Genomic DNA, 22,056 nt, shown 5'->3' with positions numbered 1-22,056 from the left:
CTCACCACCTTACTATTAACTACTTTCTACTGTCTGGTAGAAAACACAATCTGAAATCTGTCTGGGTTTAGCAGTTAACTATTATATCAAAGTCAGTGCACAGCTGCACAATACAAAGAACCCAGGAAAAAGGGCACATTTTTCTCATAAACGTGAATCAATACAGCAGGCATGTACAATAGGATTGATTACCTACACTTGATCGATTCCAGGAAACAGTCTAGCGAAACATGTCTTTAGAGTAACAAATGTTTTATTGGTATTTTTTTAACAAATCATTCAACTGATGACAGAACATAACAATTGGTGTTCAACAAGGGTATAGGTTCACACATTTTCAGCATCACAAACTGAAAGGACAAGGCTATTTCATCTGGTGTTGATAAGATCGATATGTCTGTTTAGAAGAAGCAGGAGGTTTACGCCACAATGACAGCGAGAGAGAAAAACTGTAAACACACACTCTCAGATGGTCTTGTTAACAGAGTTTCTGCCTCATATCCTTTCATCACACAAACATCACCAGGGTTTCAGGGTAAACAACAAAGTACATTCAAACATATGTTGTATAATATCTACAGTAATTTTAAGACTTTTTCTTTCTTTTTTTTCAAAATACAATATATTATCTTTATCCAAGATCCTGTTTAAAAAAGTTGCTAAGATGTCTATATACACCGAGGCAGGACATAAAATCACATACAAATTATCAAACGATAAAAAACACAAATATGAACCAATATCGAAAAGGCAGGTGGCAAGCCTACATGCTTTCACTTTTGTCTTCAGCTCCTCTTTGATACCATGGCAACAGGCTGGAGTTCAGCAAAGATGGAAGCAGCAAAACAAGCTTTAAAAAAAAAACATGGCGGAGAACTTCACATCACATAATCTGCTTCCAGCTATATGAGGTTCTGAAAGTAAACAAACATTAAACTCAAATCAGCAATGTGGCTGGTGCCAAAAACTAATCCTGACACTAATTTAGCCAAGGTTTAGCCACACAAATGTGAGTATTCCATTTATGGTTGAGCTCTTATAAATCTACTGACCTCCCATATTTGCTTACATCTATGCCATTGTCAAAACATTAATTTGACATGTCCATAATCTATCCTATGCAACATACTATAGATGAAAACACTAGTCTTGATTTGGCATTAATATTACCAATATGTTGGATAAACTGGACCAGATTAGTATAGAGATTAAAGCAGCAAAGAGCCAGGTGGGTCTTGGGCCAGTGGGTCTCTTGGCTCTCTGTGCCACACCAATCAACACTGATTAAGATCCAAAATTGTCTTGGATTATCACCAAATCCTTGCCTTACATTTGCCCACTATAGTAATAGACTAGGAGGACAACAACCAACACTGATAACAACTATAGGACTAACATGTCTCTACTGAACCAGACCAGGTAGTACTGCTGTCCTTCACACTAGACTCACCTCGTCCCTCCTCTGGGCAACTCCAGGCCCTCTCTGTCCAGTTGAAGCCCGCGAGGAGGCCCCTCCACCAAGGGAACCGTAGCAGGACATCTGACCCCGGGGCAGAAAGCTGGACGGGCAGTACGGGATTACCCCCTCATCTGCAGATGACAATATGCAATACCGCAATCACTCAAAAGTACAGCTGGAATTATATGGGTCAGATTCTAAGTGCTGGACCAGACTAGACCCCCCACCATCTCTGGCCACCTGGGTAGAGGGGATTGTTGCTCGATGTGTGCTTAAACCGATGCACTATTCTAAGTCTACTGAGGATTTGTATGCATATTAATGTAGACGGAGCATTACTAGACCTCAATCACAATATGAGTCTGTGCTTGCCGCTTTTATATTACTGTACGTGTATTTGCATTAATTAGATGGTTTGATGCATACCTTGTGAGCCCCTCATGGCAGGCCCTCTCTTCTGGGGTGAGGAGTAGTCTCCTCTCCTCTGTAGGGCCGGCGAGTTCTCCGCCGACGGCGTCCGGCTACAACCCAGCACATCAACCAGGAGCTGCATGGGGTCATCTGCTGCGGGGGGTGGGGCCGGCGGAGGGGGCAGGCCTGCACAGACTGATTGACAGCTCATGAAAAAAAACACTGCTTTCACTCGACCACAGGTTACCTCTTTAAAGCACTGCTGTCTAAATGTACAGTACAGGACTTAAGTGGAACTGACAGCATTTTAGCAACATTAAATATTATTAAAATCTATGACATTTTTTTATTTTTTCTGACAAGTGAACACTTAGATATGGTAATTTACATGTTTTCATAAATTCTTAGAATGTTTGGGAATTACAAATACTAAGGTATTTGTCAAAATTCTATAGCAATATAGAGTGGGAAAGCGGCCGTGCGTTTGGACAATTAATAGACACTGCAGTAAATAAATAAATCTGTCTCGTCCAGGACCAGAGTCTACTTAGACTGGTACACCATAGCCAATCAGAGCTACAGTATAGGCCTGTGCCATCATTCACTTTGAACTGGACTGTGTGTTAACAGGCAGTTGCAACTGCGCGACTTTAGATCATTAGAACGCATTCGCTAAAAGCCACAAAATACCCCTGAATGGATTTCTGCAAATATGTCAATACCACTTGGGAGTCCTCTTACATTTGGGAACTTTACAGTCCTATTGATTAAACCACCATGAAAAGGTAGGCTCTCTCTCCTTCAGTTATGCACATCAACAACAAAAAGATCAACAACTAATGCTAGCCAGAGAAAGATGAGCTAACATCTAACGAAGGAACATTAGATAAACACCAACTTTTTCAAATAGCTAGTCGTCAAAATTGCACTGATAAACGATGGGGAATTGTAGCCTACTATTCCTTTGCAGCTTGCATGCCTACAATGCATGCTTGTCCCAACCATGAACCAAAGCTAACTGGTTAAAGTTAGCTAGCTTGCTACTTCCTGACACAAATGAGAGAACACCTTACTCTGACCATTTTACTCGCCCTAGCAGAGCTGGTTAGGCTGTTTACATGTTGTTATCTAAAGTGTTCGTGACTAACTATTACTTTCTTTGCCTACATTTACTAACAAGTCATATTCAGCGGATGTTGCGCGTTCAAAAATTCATCAGTTATTCTGTGCTCTGGTACATTCAGAAGAGAGTGCTCTGAAATTGGAGTAGATAGCTAGAGTGAATTTGCAAATTACACCTGCATCTCTAACGTAAACTCACCCCATTCCGTACAAATGTGCGCAACCGCAACATTCATACGAGGCTACAAAGAAAACTAAATGGGACTGTAGCGACTGTGTTGACTTCAAAATCAGGGGTGTGAACTACGTTTCTATTCAAGTGTTGATTGACATGGTAATGGTTCTATAGGATTGGAGAAAAGTTGAAAAAACGGACCTTCCGTTACATCGTGACGTGTCATGTCGTAACGTACAGCCTGCATAAAGCAACTATTTCTGTCTTACAATCTCTCTCCACCAGGTGTAGCACTTCTCTCATCGTTTAAAAACAAGAAATGGACAGTAACGGGGTAAGGGGGATACCTAGTCATTTTTTGCGTCATCATTGCATGTGATCATGATTCTCAAAGCCGCTGTTTACTTCTAAGATCATTTTTGCACCGCCCTAAAAACCCGATTCAAATTCGACACAAACCTTCAAATAGGTATGTAATGACACATTATATAAACTCTTTATAGTGTTTTATTTACATTTCAGAGGCGATAAGGTGATAAGTTGGACAGATCGAGTGAAAAAAAGCAATTTTCCCACACAACATCTCTCCTTCTCACTATCACGCATTAGTTTTGCTTCCCCACCCGCCATTTTTTTAAAGACCAGACGGAGCTCATTGCATTGTTGAATTATGCAGAAACGGGCAGCGTGGGGGTCATGTAATTGATTCTGTTGGAAAGGGGAGAAATTGTGCTTTACAATGGTATTGACATTACAGTTGATCTGGAAGTATTACGTTTTTGGGGCGCTAAAATAAGGTCAATTGTACGGACCAAGGCGATGTACAAAAGTGAGTGAGTTTACGTTAGCTGTGTATAGCCACCAAAAAACAATATGAGGAGAAAAAGTCAGTCACTCCTCCAATGACATGACATCCTCCTAGCAGCTAGCTAGCGATTTAACTAACATTAGGATCCGAGTTTTTACCTTGCTACATAAATAGATACACTAGCCTATTAGCCACGTTATGACTGACTAGTGATCATTGCCCTTGCTAGTTTGATTGTATTGTCATATCCAGCCTTAGTTACATTAAACCATTTTTGTCCAAAATATTGAGCCAATGGAAACTGAAACAGTGCATCTCAAATGGAGGCAGCAAACAATGTACCAGGCCAACTGTGATTTACAACCGGATAGCAATATTTTTTTGACTACCAAGAAACGTATTGGTGAATTATATTAATAATGCATTGAACGGCATCAATCTATTCTGCCAACAATGCCTTAGTGTACGTCATGGAATGTTGAGGCAAATATAACTTATTTTTAAAACATCTTATTAAGTTGTCTTGTAGCATAAACTGGGAATTAGATATTTAATACTGATATTAAGATTGTTTGTTTGTTTGTTTGTTTGTTATCTGGAAAGTAGTTAAAACGCTGTCAGTTCCACTTTGATGTGTGACCAAAATGTAAATGTGCTGTAAGGATGTGGCTTGAATACCAAAGCAGGCGTGTTACTTATGTGCATGTGCTAGCAACACACCACGAAGTTAGAGCCAGTGAGAGCCATTTCTAAGTTCTTGGAAATAATAAGATGGTGTAACTTGTTATTACAAAAGCTATGTGTGGTGCCTTGTATAAAAGCTTCTACAAAGATAACAAATGTAGCTGCCAATATGTCTTACCTGCTTGGTCATGCAGCTCTCGTTGGTGCTGGCCCTCCCTGAGGGCTTTCTTCTTGCTTCTGGTTCTGTGTCCCTGCGTAGCGTATGAGGAGTCAGCCGGGAAAGGAGGAGATTGTCCTGACAGAACATAACAGTGATGTCATCATCAAGAAGACATTCAGAGGGAATAAAAGATACAGAGCCATCTCATAATAGATCTGATTTGATTTTCATGTACAAATACTTTGTGTTAAGTAACATAATAACATCGAAAAATTCAGGATAATTATGCAGTTATGGATTAGCCTGGTAGCAGATCTGTCTGTGCTTTAGCCAACTCCTCTTGTCCTTTCGTTGTCATGCAAAACACGGACTGTATGTATGGCATGGCAACAAATGACAAAGAACGTGGCTAAAGCACATACAGTTCTGTGACCAGGCTGGTCATTATCAAGAGGCTAGCTACACATATAAATTATTATCCTATATAACAGATGATCCTATATTAATAATTATCCTAGAACTATAACAGAGGAAAAGGTGTGTAAAGACAGGGGGACATGTGTGTACAACTAACCTCCTCTGCCACTCCTCTCTGAAGTAAAGCTCTCCCCTGTGAAGGGGTCTCCCCATTGGCTGGTGTGGTATGGCCCGCTGACGTCTATATTGGCAAACAGGTTGGGGTTGGAATGGGAGACCTGGGAACTGGGCTCGTAGTGGCCCCGCAGGTCAAAGTGCTGCAGCCGGGGGCTGTCGTTGGGGTTCGGGGGGGGTGTCTCCTCTTGGGGGGAGGGGGGAAGCGTGGCTGTGGACTGTAGGCTGGAGGTGGTGTCCTGGGCCAGCTTCTCTCTTCTGAAGGAGGGCAGGCTGGGTAAAACCTGCCTGAAGCCATCCATCAGGTGAGTCCTTGCTGGCAGCGGGGGACACCTGTCCTCCTCATCAGAGTTACTGGGAGCGGGAGGAAGAGGAAACATGATTAGTACATGGGGGAAAGCGAGAAAAGACCCCTGGTTTAACAACTAAGAGGACCTGACACATTGAGTGAAAAACACTGTCAGTAAGACCCCAGTATAAATCTAAGGGGTCTATCTTACACAATACTTGTACATCATCAAGAAAACTCTTCGAGGCACATTAACAGCCATATCCAGAGACTGTAACAGTAGTTGACAGTGTTACATTTGAAAAGAGGAACCAGCAGCAATGGGTTACAAAACAGAAGACTTCAAATTATTTATGTTGCCGTGACAACGTCAGCGGACATCAGAGCAGATTTAACAGAGAACATGTTATTGAAAAAGGAAAGGGCTAATCAACACTGTCAGATGATGGCTAATGTCATTACAAAAAAAGACAACACAGTCAGAACAGCTAGGTCCCCCCAGTTATGGCCACAATCTCATCTGTCACAATCAGTTAGAGGAAACTGTACACTCCCCCTGATGCAGCCACACTAAGAGTCTCTCCTGAGCCTCCAGACAAGAATGTTTTTAACTCCAACTTTAACCGTAGTAAACTTCACTAGAGTTTATAATCTGGATTGAACTGGAGGTCAGGTTCTGGCCCTAACGTCATGAACTCTTGCTATGTAGTTCAGGTACACTATCAGGTCAAATAGAGTGCAAGACATACATTCAATATAAACACAGCCCTCATATGAGGGTGTCAGAGAATAGATAAAAAGGACACATCAGGAAAAATCACAATGAGTTATGGAGAAAGGGTGCAATATGTAGCAACTTCAGCACTACTAGTTCTCTTTCCCTGTACTGTCATTTCCCTCCTGAACACCGGGAGGGAAATGCTAATAAGCTATCCCATGGGAGGGTGTCTACAGGGGACGTAGCGCTGGGTGTTACCTGTTCCTCCCATCATCCTGATCTCTCTTGGTGTAACCACATCCTTTATTAGCAGGCAGTGGTAGAGACAGAACGTCCTCCCAGTTGAGTGGTGTAGGCTTAAATGGAGGACACACTGACCTCTGCTTCACCAGCTTGGCTACAGTACAGAGAAAGCAGACAACCCACACACTTAGTTAAATCAAGCTGAAGAGAACATTGGTCAATTTATTTATATACAGTGGGGAGAACAAGTATTTGATACACTGCCGATTTTGCAGGTTTTCCTACTTACAAAGCATGTAGAGGTCTGTAATTTTTATCATAGGTACACTTCAACTGTGAGAGACGAAATCTAAAACAAAAATCCAGAAAATCACATTGTATGATTTTTAAGTAATTAATTTGCATTTTATTGCATAACATAAGTATTTGATACATCAGAAAAGCAGAACTTAATATTTGGTACAGAAACCTTTGTTTGCAATTACAGAGATCATACGTTTCCTGTAGTTCTTGACCAGGTTTGCACACACTGCAGCAGGGATTTTGGCCCACTCCTCCATACAGACCTTCTCCAGATCCTTCAGGTTTCGGGGCTGTCGCTGGGCAATACGGACTTTCAGCTCCCTCCAAAGATTTTCTATTGGGTTCAGGTCTGGAGACTGGCTAGGCCACTCCAGGACCTTGAGATGCTTCTTACGGAGCCACTCCTTAGTTGCCCTGGCTGTGTGTTTCGGGTCGTTGTCATGCTGGAAGACCCAGCCACGACCCATCTTCAATGCTCTTACTGAGGGAAGGAGTTTGTTGCCCAAGATCTCGCGATACATGGCCCCATCCATCCTCCCCTTAATACGGTGCAGTCGTCCTGTCCCCTTTGCAGAAAAGCATCCCCAAAGAATGATGTTTCCACCTCCATGCTTTACGGTTGGGATGGTGTTCTTGGGGTTGTACTCATCCTTCTTCTTCCTCCAAACACGGCGAGTGGAGTTTAGACCAAAAAGCTCTATTTTTGTCTCACCAGACCACATGACCTATTCCCATTCCTCATCTGGATCATCCAGATGGTCATTGGCAAACTTCAGACGGGCCTGGACATGCGCTGGCTTGAGCAGGGGGACCTTGTGTGCGCTGCAGGATTTTAATCCATGACAGCGTAGTGTGTTACTAATGGTTTTCTTTGAGACTGTGGTGCCAGCTCTCTTCAGGTCATTGACCAGGTCCTGCCGTGTAGTTCTGGGCTGATCCCTCACCTTCCTCATGATCATTGATGCCCCACGAGGTGAGATCTTGCATGGAGCCCCAGACCGAGGGTGATTGACCGTCATCTTGAACTTCTTCCATTTTCTAATAATTGCGCCAACAGTTGTTGCCTTCTCACCAAGCTGCTTGCCTATTGTCCTGTAGCCCATCCCAGCCTTGTGCAGGTCAACAATTTTATCCCTGATGTCCTTACACAGCTCTCTGGTCTTGGCCATTGTGGAGAGGTTGGAGTCTGTTTGATTGAGTGTGTGGACAGGTGTCTTTTATACAGGTAACGAGTTCAAACAGGTGCAGTTAATACAGGTAATGAGTGGAGAACAGGAGGGCTTCTTAAAGAAAAACTAGGTCTGTGAGAGACGGAATTCTTACTGGTTGGTAGGTGATCAAATACTTATGTCATGCAATAAAATGCAAATTAATTACTTAAAAATCATACAATGTGATTTTCTGGATTTTTGTTTTAGATTCCGTCTCTCACAGTTGAAGTGTACCTATGATAAAAATTACAGACCTCTACATGCTTTGTAAGTAGGAAAACCTGCAAAATCGGCAGTGTATCAAATACTTGTTCTCCCCACTGTATATATATATATGTTGAAGTCGGAAGTTTGCATACACTTATGTTGGAGTCATTAACTCATTTTTCAACCACTCCACAAATTTCTTGGGGGCGCTATTTTCACGTCCGGATGAAAAGTGTGCCCAAAGTAAACTGCCTGCTACTCAGGCCCAGAAGCTAGGATATGCATATAATTGGTAGATTTGGATAGAAAACACTAAAGTTTATAAAACTGTTTGAATAAAGTCTTTGAGTATAACAGAACTGATTTGGCAGGCGAATAAATTACAATAGTAATTTACAACATTAACAATGTCTACACTGTATTTCTGATCAATTTGATGTTATTTTAAATGGACAACAAAAAAAGAGCTTTTCTCTCAAAACCAAGAACATTTCTAAGTGACCCCAAACTTTTGAACGGTAGTGTACATACACACACTACTTTTTTGTTACTACATGATTCCATGTGTTATTTCATAGTTTTGATGTCTACACACACACACACCCTCATCAACTATGTAACAAAGTTAGCTACAGTACCAATCAAAAGTTTAGACACACCCACTTAAGTTTTTTTTCTTATTTTTACTATTTTCTACAATGTAGAATAATAGTGAAGACATCAAAACTATGAAATAACACATATGGAATCATGTAGTAACAAAAAAGTGTTAGACAAATCAAAATACATTTAAGAGTCTTCATAGTAGCCACCAATTGAAGAGAAACGACAGTACGCAAATATGCAAAGAGAAACGACAGTCCATCATTATTTTCAGGTCAGTCAATTGGGAAAACTTCCAGTCGCCAAAACCATCAAGAGCTATGATGAAACTGGCTCTCATGAGGACCGCCACAGGAATGGAAAACCCAAAGTTCATTAGAGTTACCAGCCTCAGAAATTGCAGCCCAAATAAATGCTTCAAAGTTCAAGTAACAGACACACCTCAACATCAACTGTTCAGAGGAGACGCAGAGTAGGTGAACGGATGATCCGCATGTGTGGTTCCCACCGTGAAGCATGGAGGAGGTGTGATGGTGTGGGGGTGCTTTGCTGGTGACACTGTCAGTGATTTATTTAGAATTCAAGGCACACTTAACCAGCATGGCTGCCACAGCATTCTGCAGCGATACGCCATCCTATCTGGTTTGCGCTTAGTGGGACTATCATATGTTTTTCAACAGGACAATGACCTAGAAGGAGAGTGATGGAGTGCTGCATCAGATGACCTGGCCTCAACAATCACCCGACCACAACCCAATTTTTTATTGAACCTTTAACTAGGCAAGTCTGTTAAGAACAAATTCTTATTTACATTGACGGCCTACACCGGTCAAACCCGGACGACATTGGGCCAATTGTGCACTGCCCTATGGGACTCCAATCACGGCCGGTTGTGATAAAGCCTGGAATCGAACCAGGGTGTCTGCAGTGACACCTCTAGCACTGAGATGCAGTGCCTTAGACCGCTGTGCCACTCGGGAGCCCAGTACAATTGAGATGGTTTGGGATGTGTTGGGGCCACAGAGTGAAGAAAAAGAAGCCAACAAGTGCTCAGTATATGTGGGAACTCCTTCAAGACTATTGTAAAATTATTCCAGGTGATGCTGGTTGAGAGAATGCCAAGAGTGTGCAAAGCTGTCATCAAGGCAAAGGGTGGCTACTTTGAAGACTCAAATATTTGGATTTGTTTAACACTTGTTTGGTTACTACATCATTCCATATGTATTACTCTATTACTCTACAATGTAGAAACAGTAAAAATAAAGAAAGACCCTGGAATGAGTAGGTGTCCAAACTTTTGACTGGTACTGTATATCCTCACCACTTAACATTCCATGAGCCCTTAACTACAGTACATGAGAAGTGTAATAGATGCCTGTACCATTGCTTGTCCTGGCGTACTGCATCTTGGCGTACTCTACAGACTGTCCAGACTGGATGGTCCACTGGTCCAGGTCTTGCACCAGACCGAAGAGGCCCGAGTTGGAGAGGACGGGGGTACTGGCATAGGAGTCAGGGCCCCGGGTGCAGGGGGTGTTGGAGCCCCGGGTGCAGGGGGTGTTGGAGCCCCGGGTGCAGGGGGTGTTGGAGCCCCGGGTGCAGGGGGTGTTGGAGCCCCGGGTGCAGGGGGTGTTGGAGCCCCGGGTGCAGGGGGTGTTGGAGCCCCGGGTGCAGGGGGTGTTGGAGTATGTGTTGTAGTAGGCTAAACCCTGCAAGTCCTCAGCAGCAGCTGTATTGATGGTGCTGTAGATGGGACTGTCAGTGGACACTGAGCTGTATTTCTCAGACTGGTTCAGGTAATTGGAGATGGCAACTGCAGAGAGAAATAGAAAGTCATTAAAACATTTAAAAAGTCAAACGCATTTCCTTGAATGAACCACTTGATCTTCCCTCTGCAATTTCCTGGTCAATCACAAAAGCTCAAATAGGTTCCATCATTTGAGCAGTAAAGGCAGCGTATTACTATTCATTTTGCTTCAATTCAAACTACTGCATTTTATCCCATCCCAAGTTGCAAGACGTGACTGCCGGCTCTCACCATTGTAGTATCTGTCTGTAGAGTCCAGTTTGCCAGAGCAACAGTTGACTGAGTCTTTTCCATTCTGGGCAACGTTCCCCATGTTGGAGCCCAGCATCCTTGGTCTACTGTAGACAGATGGAGAAAACTAAAGGTCAGATATTACTGTAAGTCTGTGCTGTTTGTAATTTAAAAAATGAGTCCACTCATGTTTACATTGATTCTCTGAGTTAAACCAAGATCTCTACCTTCCATTGCTGAGACCAGATCCTTCACTGTGAGCGAATCCAACTGCAGGAAAAAACAACAAAAGCAATGGCTGCAATTAAAATCTCTTTATTATGCAGTGGCTTTCATCTAGGGCTGTTTGCCAAACAAATTCACATAATATGCCGTATACTCTAGGGCACAAAGCAGTGTGTCCCACTTGTGATTCAGGCATGCCGTTTTTTTGTTGTCATTTCATTAAGGCCTGCCCTAGATATGCCTTTTAGTGTATCACAGCAACACTAGGATTCAGAATCCACAGATTACAACAAGTCACATTTAAGACACTCAGACTTGGCAAATGTGATGGTGACAGGATTGGAACAAATGAGTATTGTAATGCTAATGGTATTGTTTGTATGCTATGTGAATACAGTGTCGGGTTGAGGATGTTACAGTATACCTGCAGGTGTGTAGGCGAATGAGGTGGTGTAGTGTCCCAGCTCCTTCCTCCTGCGGTGGCGACAGTACAGCCAACCACTGAAGCCCATGAGCGCCAGCCACGGAGCCACACCCAACCCAGCGATGAACGCTGGTTGGCTGACCACTCCCGTGATCTGCTCTGATAGACTGAGGCTGCTGTCTTTCTGCAGACGGTCTGAAGGCATGTCCAGTGATAGGGCTGAATGATAGAGAGTCCAGGTTATCGGTCTGGCAAATTAATTTCCAATATGGCTTCCTGTATAAACAGACAACTAACTAACCCCATTGTTTTTTTTAGCAAGAAGTGTTGAAATACAGTATACCAGTAACAAACAATTCAGAAACCTCAAGCCTCGTCTTTAGTCATCTCCCATTACTGACTGAGGACCAAGTTGACAGGCTATTAATGTTGCATCTAAGGAAGGGTCTATTCTAGTGGTAAAGCTGACTCACTGAGGACCAGGTCTATTGGTGGGCTGTGTTCACCAACTCCCAAGATGGTGACTGCAGCCACCATCACATTGTACTGGAGGTCTGGTAGCAGCCCAGTCAGTAGGATGGACAATACTGCTCCATCCACTGTCCTGTTGATATGGCTCTCTGTCTTCATCTCAGAGTCACTTCCCAGGCACCAGACCTGACAGACAGAGAAACAAGCGTGATACTAAGTGGTGGAGGGACAGAAATGACCAACAACATTTAAAAACACTAGAAGCATCAAGTCGATCATGTTGCCAAGAGGACAACTGAACCATAAGCGGAGATATTTTGTTGTTGTAAGCCAGCTCAACATGCGGATACGATAGGCTTTAAAAGCCTTTCCAGAAAAGTCTGAGAGCATTTTTTTTGGGACTGCAAATCAAAACTTAGAGGCGATCCAATCGACAAGATGAGGACAAGTGATTTAAATCTGAGGACAAAATTTGTTCAATTGTGTTTTTGTATTCTACAGAAGTGTTGCTGTTAACAGATACTAATCAGGGAGCAATTTGCAACGTTTAATTAAAACCACTAGCACAGCATTTCTGTTCTGCACAGCATGTTTTGGCAACAAGGATAAAACCGACTGCTTAAAATCAGCACATGCTGATTCAAACAAATATTTAATTTTTCTTTCCCACGAACAGCTGTAGTGACTAATTAACTGCCCACTTTTCACTATATTAACATCAGACAGTAGTCTAGAGTAGCACTTTCCTCCAACCAGGCACAGCTTCAACAGTCTCCATGCTGTAAATCTCACCTTGTACTCCAGGACTGTACCACTCTGAACGTCAGAGGGAGGCTCCCAGGAGACACGGATGCTGGAGCTGTTGCTGAGCTGGACCACTGACACAGCCTGCGGGGGAGCACTCAACACTGGAAGGATGTGAATATGGAAAACTGTTAGTTAACAAGACCCAGAGGATCAAAAAGAGTCTTTGGTCAATAAAATTGATTTTCCTATACGCATGTGCTGTACTAGAGAAGCATATAACAGCATTGATTAGAGTCATTTTAGAAGCAAAAAAAAAAACGTTACTAAATTCTAAGGAAAATGGATTCTTACTGCCCTTGCAGCGACAATAAAGAAGTCTGTAGGCATTGTACACTGCTTCAGAGAGGGACGCTCCTGCATCCCGCTGCGTGTCTTACCCTCCTCAGGGGTGCGTAGCAGCACCAGGGGGCTGTCCAGTCCCTGCAGCTCGTTGAAGTAGGGAAGGACCTTCACCTCATACTCTGTGTCCGTGCGCAGGTCTGATAGGACAGTGCTAAGCTCAGGCCCCGCCTTCACATCCTGGACCAACCAGACGCTGCCAGTGGAGCGGTACAGCAGCCTGTAGCCTTGCACATACTGAGACTGACGCGCCACCTGGCCAATGACAAAACACAGGAGGAGGGATATAGAGGTGGGTATTGATCTACTCCGAGATATTGTAAAGTATGTAGCACAGTATAAAGTAGCATATTGTTTCTCCAGATTAGAATAATCAGTTTTACTCACAGTCCAGGAGACCTGGGCACTGGTGGGTGATAGGACCACAGGCTTCTGTAGGTAGACAGACACCTCCCCTAGTTCTCTCTGCACCCGTCTGTGGTCCACCCCCTGCTCTGTAGGACTCCCATCTACAACAACAAAGAGAGAACTGCACTCAGAAGAGCCTGACATACCACACTGCACTCAAAACAGCCGAACATCACATAACACTTTACTACGAAACAGTTCAAGTGATTGAGTGATTATGCACATTATATGCTGTTCTGTGCCCATACTGACCCTGTGTCCTGATGGGTTCAGAGATGGGGCTGGGGTCACTCAGACCGTAGGAGTTGACCGCTCGGACGATGAACAGGTAGACAGTGTTTGGGTACAGGCCAATGACCGTGTGCTTCTCCTTTTTCACGCGGTCAGCTACCGTCTGCCACACACTGCCAACAGATTGGCTGGAAAATAACATTTATCAATTACAGGTTGAATTCTGGTAGGATTGTCTGGCCTTGTCCTTATCCTGATATGAGGACTCGGCTAGCCGAACGAATGGGCTAACATACTCCCTTAAAAGAACTTGAAAAACAACAAAAAAGTGACAAGTACTGTTTGACAATTTTGAGACGCCGTAGCCAGTATGCACTTCCTCAAAATAGTCCGAATTAATCTACGATAACGCAAGAAATCTGTCATTAATTTTAGTTTGTGTTCAAACAGACGAAAAAACCCTTACCGAAGTCCAAAACGAACAAACTCTTCCGAACTCTGACCTGCTCCTTAACTAGGTGTCATAGAAGATCTGCATGGCAATCTGCCCTCTACTGTACTCCAACCCCCTTCAAGCATCCCCCCCCCCTCCACTCTTCTTCCATTAAGCCCTGTTCGCCAGTCCTAGGAGGGTTAGCGGAGGAATAATAGGATGTTTCCATCCAGCAGCTAGCTCTATTTAAAGACTGTGCTCTGTTAGATGAAGTTTTAGGAAAGCAGCTAACAGCTACCCATGGGAATGTCTCCTCTCAAACTGTGCTGTCAGTCTCAGTGCCAATCAACAGGCAGCCTGTTGGCCTGTCTGTGTCTGGCTCTGCCTGTCCTGAGCCTCTGACCTCTCTGCCTGTGATGAGAGCTCTCTGGCTGGTCTGCCCTTCCATAGCCCCAGGTCAGTGCCGTCCAGGACCATGGGGAAAATGCTGCTTTTTTCCCCTTTATGCAACTGATTCTATGATTCTCTGCTCCAGAACGCTTTATGCTTTTATTAAATCTGCCACGGCTCGGTTTCCCTTCATGTCGTTATTTCCTGTCCCTGTAGCACATGTATGAATGGCTTAGTTAAACCAAATGGACATTCTCTGTATGTGAATACAATACACATCAAGAACACAACTGATATAGCAACAGACTTAGAAAGCATTGAAATTGAAATCCTCTATTTATATGGTGCCCTGCAGAGCCATGTATTAAGAGAGGTTGGGCAATGCAGTTTGCAAATATATGGCTCTGGTACCCAGTCCTTGCATGTCATACAGTACCTAAAGGCCTCGATGATGTAGGAGGTCACAGCGGCCCCACCCTCGTGGGGGTTGGACTGCCAGGTGAGGGTGACTGTGCCCCTGGTCACCTCCGTCACCACAGGCTTCTGGGGCGGCCCTGGCAGCTGGATGGACTCTGACACCCGGGGAACTGATGACCCAGGGGCTCCATCCTCTGGGACACGAACAGGGATCCGGCATGAGATAACATGAGACACAGTGGTGGGGTGTGATAATGGTACCGGGATATAGTGGTGTGTGGTCGTGTACCGGGATATAGTATGAGTCTGTTGATATTCACACACAGTAGTGGTGAATACTCTAGCTAAAGCAGAAAAGTAGGTTTCCGTATAATGTAATGTATAATTTGAAACCAGTGGTTTTTGGTTTTGTGAGGCGCTGAGAGAATTGTGTGTGTGTGTGTGTTTACCTCTCATGGTGAGTGTCCCACTCCAGCTTGACTCGCCCGTGGCGCTGGACACCACACACGTGTACATTCCCGAATCCGTATCCTAGCAACAGATGTGCATTTTAGCTCCCTTACACGAGGAGAGGGGACCCAAAACATTGGAACCATGGTGCTTTAGATACTGTGTTTGCTAATCCAAGTGGAGCCAATCCCAGTGGATCTCCTCTTTTAACTATTTAATAGCTTTTTTGTTCACTGCTTTGCTGCCTGAGACTCACTTTTAGAAGTTTAAAAGGTAAAAGCTTTTATGATATGCCACTTTGCCACAAAGCAGACATCACTCAGCCACAGCAGCACTAGGAGTCCTGAGTGAACAGTAGTCTACATGGTCTAGCTCACAGGTGTCAAACTCATTCCACAGAGGTCTGAGTGACTGCGGGTTGTCGCTCCTTCCTTGTACTTGATTCATGAATTAAGCCATTAGTAAGGAACTCCCCACACCTTGTTGTCTAGAGCTTAATTGAAAGGAAAAAAATAAAACCAGCAGACACTAGGTCCTCCATGGAATGAGTTTGACACCCCTGGTCTACCTGCTCTCCTTTTCCACAGTACTGTATACATGCTTCACTGGCCCAATGGTGCTACCAACACTGGGCTGGCGGAGTGCCAGTCTACTGTAACCAACATAAATTCATGTTAGATTTGACCTCTGGTCAAATGAACTGGTAGCATGTGGACAGATGAACTCTGTGTGAGTTTAACCACTGCTGAAATATTGAAGACTAGGAGGGGCATCGCTAGGCTAAATATTTTTAGTCTCTCTTTCTCCCTCTAGAACTGGTCCTCTCCCTCCCTCGTGATGCCAAGCTAATGCATCTCTTCTGTTCCATTGAGCGCAGTGGCATGGCATATTTCCCCCGCCTCATTGATGCATTGGACTTTGTGTTAATTCTCCAAGTTTGCTGAGCACAAATGCTGAGCATGACACAGTGATGACACAGTGATGACACAGAGAGAGAGAGAGAGAGTTGTGCCAGAGATGTAATTAAAGGCTTTGAGATCGTTAATCATGCGTGGCCACAGTCAATTATAACAAACGATGCTGCACTCCCCGCTCCGCACGCCCACCTCCAGTGAGGCCACAGCACAAAAGGGCCACTGACTGGTCTTTCATCAAAGCAGAACACATTTACAAACAAGTCCCTTCATTAACATTACACACTGCATAGGCACGTAATCACACCGGAGAGGTCTGTTTGAAATTCAGTTTCACCTGAAATGCAGAGAGGTATTTGTAATGGAGGAGTACATAAAAACGTTGGTTGGTTGCCCTCTGGCATTGGGGAAAGTAAAAATGTATAGATGATGGATGGCATCTGTCCAGCCGCGCAATACTCATTTATTCATGAGGATCAAAAGACAAATCGGATCCCAGACATATTTTTATTCCATGACATCATACAAGTACCTCAACATTAGTGATCTGCAGTGTCCCGTTCTCCATCAGGTTCATGCGGGGGTCGTCCTCCACAATCTTCTTCCCGTCCTTTTCCCACCCGATCCTTAGTGAGGGTCCACCAATCGCATGACAGTGAAACTGGGCAACGGACCCCAGAGCCAACGTCTGATTGGCTGGGCCTTGGCGGATTATTGGTGGAACACGGTGTGAAGGACCTATGGGGGAGAGGGAATAACCGACAGGACATTAATGTCAGTGTGTCCTGTCACACACGCTGTAATGTCCACTCTATTTGACAGTGGTTATGTAGAGCTGTCAGAGCCTATCTGCCAATCCATACATGCATGTTATAATATCAATGTATTTGTACTGGGCTCCCCCCTCCCAGTACCATATTCCTTCCTCGTCCCAAAGTAACCCCCTCAAACTCACCCCCTTCCACCTCCAGCAGGGCTTTGGTCAGGACACTTCCTGCTACACTGATGGCCTGGCAGATATAATACCCAGAATCCTCTGGGTGCACGTCGGTGATGGACAGCTCTCCACTCATGGACACAGAGTAGCGGCCGGACTGGGAGAAGTGCTGGCCAGGAAACAGCAGCATCTACACACACACACACCACACACACACACACACACACACACACACACACACACACACACACACACACACACACACACACACACACACACACACACACACACACACACACACACACACACACACACACACACACACACACACAGAGAGAGCGAGAAAGAAACACTTGCATCTTAGCTAGTGATGAATCAGAGATGTACTTTATGCATGCATTATACAGAATAGCAGGAGTGGACTTGGGACTTTTGTTTTGGTCTGTTGGCTTGATGTGAGGTGACAGACGCTTTACACACAGCCAGAGTGATGAGAGGGAGATGGGCATGAATAGGGGGAAGGGACATCCTTCCATCCATCTAATTCCTGTAAGAGGCATAGACTCTTATAGACTCTCATAGAGTGGACCAGGGTTATAAACTCACAAGATAACCCAAAAAGTACAGCAAACCGCTTCACAAGCAGGGGACCGACCAGGCACCACAACTATCACAGACTGGAACACAATGAAACTTATTCAGAGCCTCAGGCCAACTTCCCCTGCATGGACCTGAGGGTTAACTCCTCTACCACAACCATCTAGTCAAATAAAATCTAATTGCATTTGTCACATGCGCTGAATACAATAGGTGTAGACCTTACCGTGAAACACTTACTTACATCTTTATTGTTCTCCCGCTGTTATCAGAATGTATTTCTATTAAGTTATAATGACAGAAGGCGTTAAACGTAGTGTTTCTGTGCCTGTTTCTGTGCCTATTTTCCTTCTCCCACCTGATGTAGCTCATCCGAGTCACCCCTCTACCCTTCCTCCTTCATCGGTCTGCAGGCTACAGCGACTTCCTCGCCAAAGCATTCCCCGTCACTCTTTCCAACACGTATCAGTATTTGCATTTCACAGCCAAATGCAAATGAGCTCCCTCCCTCATTTCACCTCGGCCAACGTCTCTTCAAGAGCCCGGGCAATCATGAAAATAAGTGAGAAAGCGCTGTTAAATCTAACGATTCCCGGGTTTGTTTTCAAGCTGAGAGAAATCAAATGAGTCACCACCTAACAAACATGGTGAGAAAACTATTTATCTGCTGCTGATCAAAATAACGGACTGTTGAGCACAAATAAGGCTAAAACACCACAAAATCCTACTGGTCCCGTGTGGCTCAGTTGGTAGAGCATGGCGCTTGCAATGCCAAGGTTGAGGCTTCGTTTCCCACGGGGGAACAGTACAGGAAAAAGGTTTTAAAAAATGTATCCACTTAAAAACAAAGTAAATTTGTGAAAAGTGAAAAAGGCAAAGATCATTCTGGAAAAAGGTACTGACTGCAATATAAATAGCTCACTCCATATTGATTCAGTGACATAGGAAGTTGAATATCTACTTGGCGTACTGAGGAGAGGGAAAGTTGGCGGTAGATGTTTCTAGTATACAGCTGATTGGGTGGCCTGTGATGAGCGGACTAGTTTGCCAAGTCGCTCTGGATAAGAGTGTCTGCTAAATGACTAAAATGTACATGTACTTCAAATGTGACATAAAACATCACTACTTTGTTGATCAGTTTAAAAGTGCCATTTATCTACAACTACACATGTTGTAGTGTGTACAGTTGGAATTTTCTTTAATTCTTTTAACCTCTTTACAAGGTATTAGTCTTTCATTTTTTAGGGGGTAGTCTTTATTGGTCTCTCTCTGTCAGGAAGTGACACTGTTACCTGGCTTCCTTCTTTCTTCCAGAAGATGGCAGGTGAGGGGTTTCCTCTGGTGCCACAGCGGAAGGTGACACTGCGCCCCTGAGCCGAGATCTGGTCCCGGGGGTTAATGTCGATCTGTGGGGGCACTGGAGAGGAGAAACACTCGTTTAGGAGATTCAGGTTTTAGGCTTTAGCATTGAAATTCCCCATTTCATTCCGCCTCCCCTGCATAATCAATACCTACTCAGGAATGCCAGAACAGTATTGATTAAACATTTAGCACTACCCTTTTACTCCATGATTTGACTGCTGTCACATTTAACCCTCATGGTTTCCCTTTCTGATTAATCTGCCCTCTCATTTTCACATTATCCAGTGATAACTTTGATGCTTATCTTGTATACTGAGATGAGCCATCATCTAATTCCAATCAAACTATTGTGATGGTATTTGTGGGTTTACTTTGGAGTGATATCAGTGAAAATGAACTGGCGGTCAAGTTGTGTGTTATGGCCACAGCTTGCTTCTGATCCCATCACATCGTCTTCCTATAGACATTGACTGAACAACGACAGCACTGACTTCCCTTCCATAGACTCTGAGCTCTCCTGCTGTTAATCTTCTCAGCAAGCTTTTTCCCTGTCTTCTCTCTCACACACACACACACACAAGATCAGGCTAAATCCTTAAGGGAACAGAGTCATCTGTGTCGTGTCTTGATTTTCTCACTGAGGGAGAACACAGCAGATCTTCCCACGTCAGAGATGGAGCACACACACACACACAGCCAGAGAGCGACTGACTTCACTACACTAACACCAGCCAGCAGGGGGATGTAACAGGGAACCGTGCAGAGAAACTATGTTACTAAACAGTCATGTGGTTTATGTTCACTTCAAATAGTCATCAGAGTGGACATGTAACAGAACTGCCTCTACCTTTTGATATTTAGATTTGTTTTTTACAATGTAAAAAAAAAAAAACATCAAATGAATAGTGGTATTTTCATTGGAATAATTACCCATTTAGAAATCATGGGTTTCTATGGTAACAAACATAACAGTATGTCAATGAATGTGTGAACTTTATGTCCTCATACAGTATATCAACACACTTCTTTAATAAGAGTAAAAACAGCAGATGTGTGTGTTTGATAGCATTCCTTAATCTGGTACACATTAAGTCACTGTGTCAGAGCGCAGGCTTACTTACTGCACTGCCTGAGTGCTGCAACGGGCCAGTAGTAAGTCATGTTACAGGCTCTTTTATACCATTAGGTGCTGATGATACTGCATGCATTAAATATCACAACCCCGCCACCCTAGCTTTAAAAATACATTTGAAAAACAATCTACAAAGTCAGAATGGTGAATTACAGAATGGGCCGACATGGATGGAGGTACAGTGAGAAACATCATGTGGGGGGGGGGGTAAAATGAAACTGGATAAGATTTCATCAGGACTGACAAAAGCAAATGGAGGATGAAGTCAACCCCGCTGCCCACTCAGCCAACACACACACACACACACACACACCAAACACTGCACGTCTTATTAATAGTGGTCCTGCTCTCTGGCACACCATCTCCCAAACAGCTGTCAGAGGGAGTAATCCATACGGTTTAGCATAAGCTTCTTTCAGTGGAGTTGAAGAGAAGAGAGCACAGCACAGATACATTGATATTCCAACACATCCAGATGGATGGGAAGAGTTCTGACAACTCCGCATGACCACTGTCAAATGAAGTGGACATACAGTGCCTTGCAAAGGTATTCACCCCCCTTGGCATTTTTCCTATTTTGTTGCATTACAACCTGTAATTTAAATAGATTTTTATTTGGATTTAATGTAATGGACATACACAAAATAGTCAAAATTGGTGAAGTGAAAAAAATTACTTGTTTCAAAAAAATCTACATTTAAAAAATTAAAAAACGGAAAAGTGGTGCGTGCATATGTATTCACCCTCTTTGCTATGAAGCCCCTAAATAAGATCTGGTGCAACCAATTACCTTAGTCACATAATTAGTTAAATAAAGTTCACCTGTGTGCAATCTAAGTGTCACATGATCTCAGTATATATATATATATATATATATATATATATATATATATATATATATATATATATATATATACACATATATATATATATACATACATATACATATACATATACACACACACACACACACCTGTTCTGAAAGGCCCCAGAGTCTGAAACACCATTAAGCAAGGGGCACCACCAAGCGGCACCATGAAGACCAAGGAGCTCTCCAAACAGATCAGGGACAAAGTTGTGGAGAAGTACAGATCAGGGTTGGGTTATAAAAAAAATATCCGAAACTTTGAACATCCCACGGAGCACCATTAACTCCATTATTAAAAAATAGAAAGAATATGGCACCACAAAAAACCTCCCAAGAGAGGGCCGCCCACCAAAACTCACAGACCAGGCAAGGAGGGCATTGATCAGAGAGGCAACAAAGAGACCAAAGATAACCCTGAAGGAGCTGCAAAGCTCCACAGAGGAGATTGGAGTATCTATCCATAGGACCACTTTAAGCCGTACACTCCACAGAGCTGGGCTTTACGAAAGAGTGGCCAGAAAAAAACATTACTTAAAGAAAAAAAATAAGCAAACACGTTTGGTGTTCGCCAAAAGGCATGTGGGAGACTCCCCAAATGTATGGAAGAAGGTACTCTGGTCAGATGAGAC

General features: G+C 43.6%; 1 protein-coding gene across 2 annotated transcripts in view; it reads right to left on the bottom strand.

Moving 5' to 3' along the window:
• Positions 1-235: 235 nt before the first annotated feature.
• LOC139548589 (roundabout homolog 2-like) overlaps positions 236-22,056 on the bottom strand; it is a 91,484-nt gene continuing 69,663 nt past the window's right edge. The window contains exons 7-26 of one of the 2 annotated variants that reach the window (XM_071358371.1): positions 19,358-19,482; positions 17,487-17,658; positions 17,064-17,269; positions 15,617-15,698; positions 15,187-15,361; positions 13,949-14,115; positions 13,676-13,797; positions 13,327-13,543; positions 12,935-13,050; positions 12,145-12,328; positions 11,672-11,890; positions 11,250-11,292; positions 11,023-11,129; positions 10,366-10,797; positions 6,676-6,814; positions 5,394-5,764; positions 4,838-4,954; positions 1,886-2,065; positions 1,451-1,590; positions 236-850 (exon numbers count right to left, since the gene is read on the bottom strand). In XM_071358371.1, the coding sequence (XP_071214472.1) occupies positions 764-850; positions 1,451-1,590; positions 1,886-2,065; positions 4,838-4,954; positions 5,394-5,764; positions 6,676-6,814; positions 10,366-10,797; positions 11,023-11,129; positions 11,250-11,292; positions 11,672-11,890; positions 12,145-12,328; positions 12,935-13,050; positions 13,327-13,543; positions 13,676-13,797; positions 13,949-14,115; positions 15,187-15,361; positions 15,617-15,698; positions 17,064-17,269; positions 17,487-17,658; positions 19,358-19,482 (3,401 nt within the window). In that variant the 3' untranslated portion in view covers positions 236-763. Of the gene's footprint in view, positions 915-1,450; positions 1,591-1,885; positions 2,066-4,837; positions 4,955-5,393; positions 5,765-6,675; positions 6,815-10,365; positions 10,798-11,022; positions 11,130-11,249; positions 11,293-11,671; positions 11,891-12,144; positions 12,329-12,934; positions 13,051-13,326; positions 13,544-13,675; positions 13,798-13,948; positions 14,116-15,186; positions 15,362-15,616; positions 15,699-17,063; positions 17,270-17,486; positions 17,659-19,357; positions 19,483-22,056 lie in introns of both variants that reach the window. The other variant, XM_071358372.1, reaches the window with a different exon arrangement.

The sequence above is a fragment of the Salvelinus alpinus genome, chromosome 21 (genome assembly GCF_045679555.1).
Source record: "Salvelinus alpinus chromosome 21, SLU_Salpinus.1, whole genome shotgun sequence".
Lineage (NCBI taxonomy): Eukaryota > Metazoa > Chordata > Actinopteri > Salmoniformes > Salmonidae > Salvelinus > Salvelinus alpinus.
This window is presented reverse-complemented; position numbering and strand designations above follow the sequence as displayed.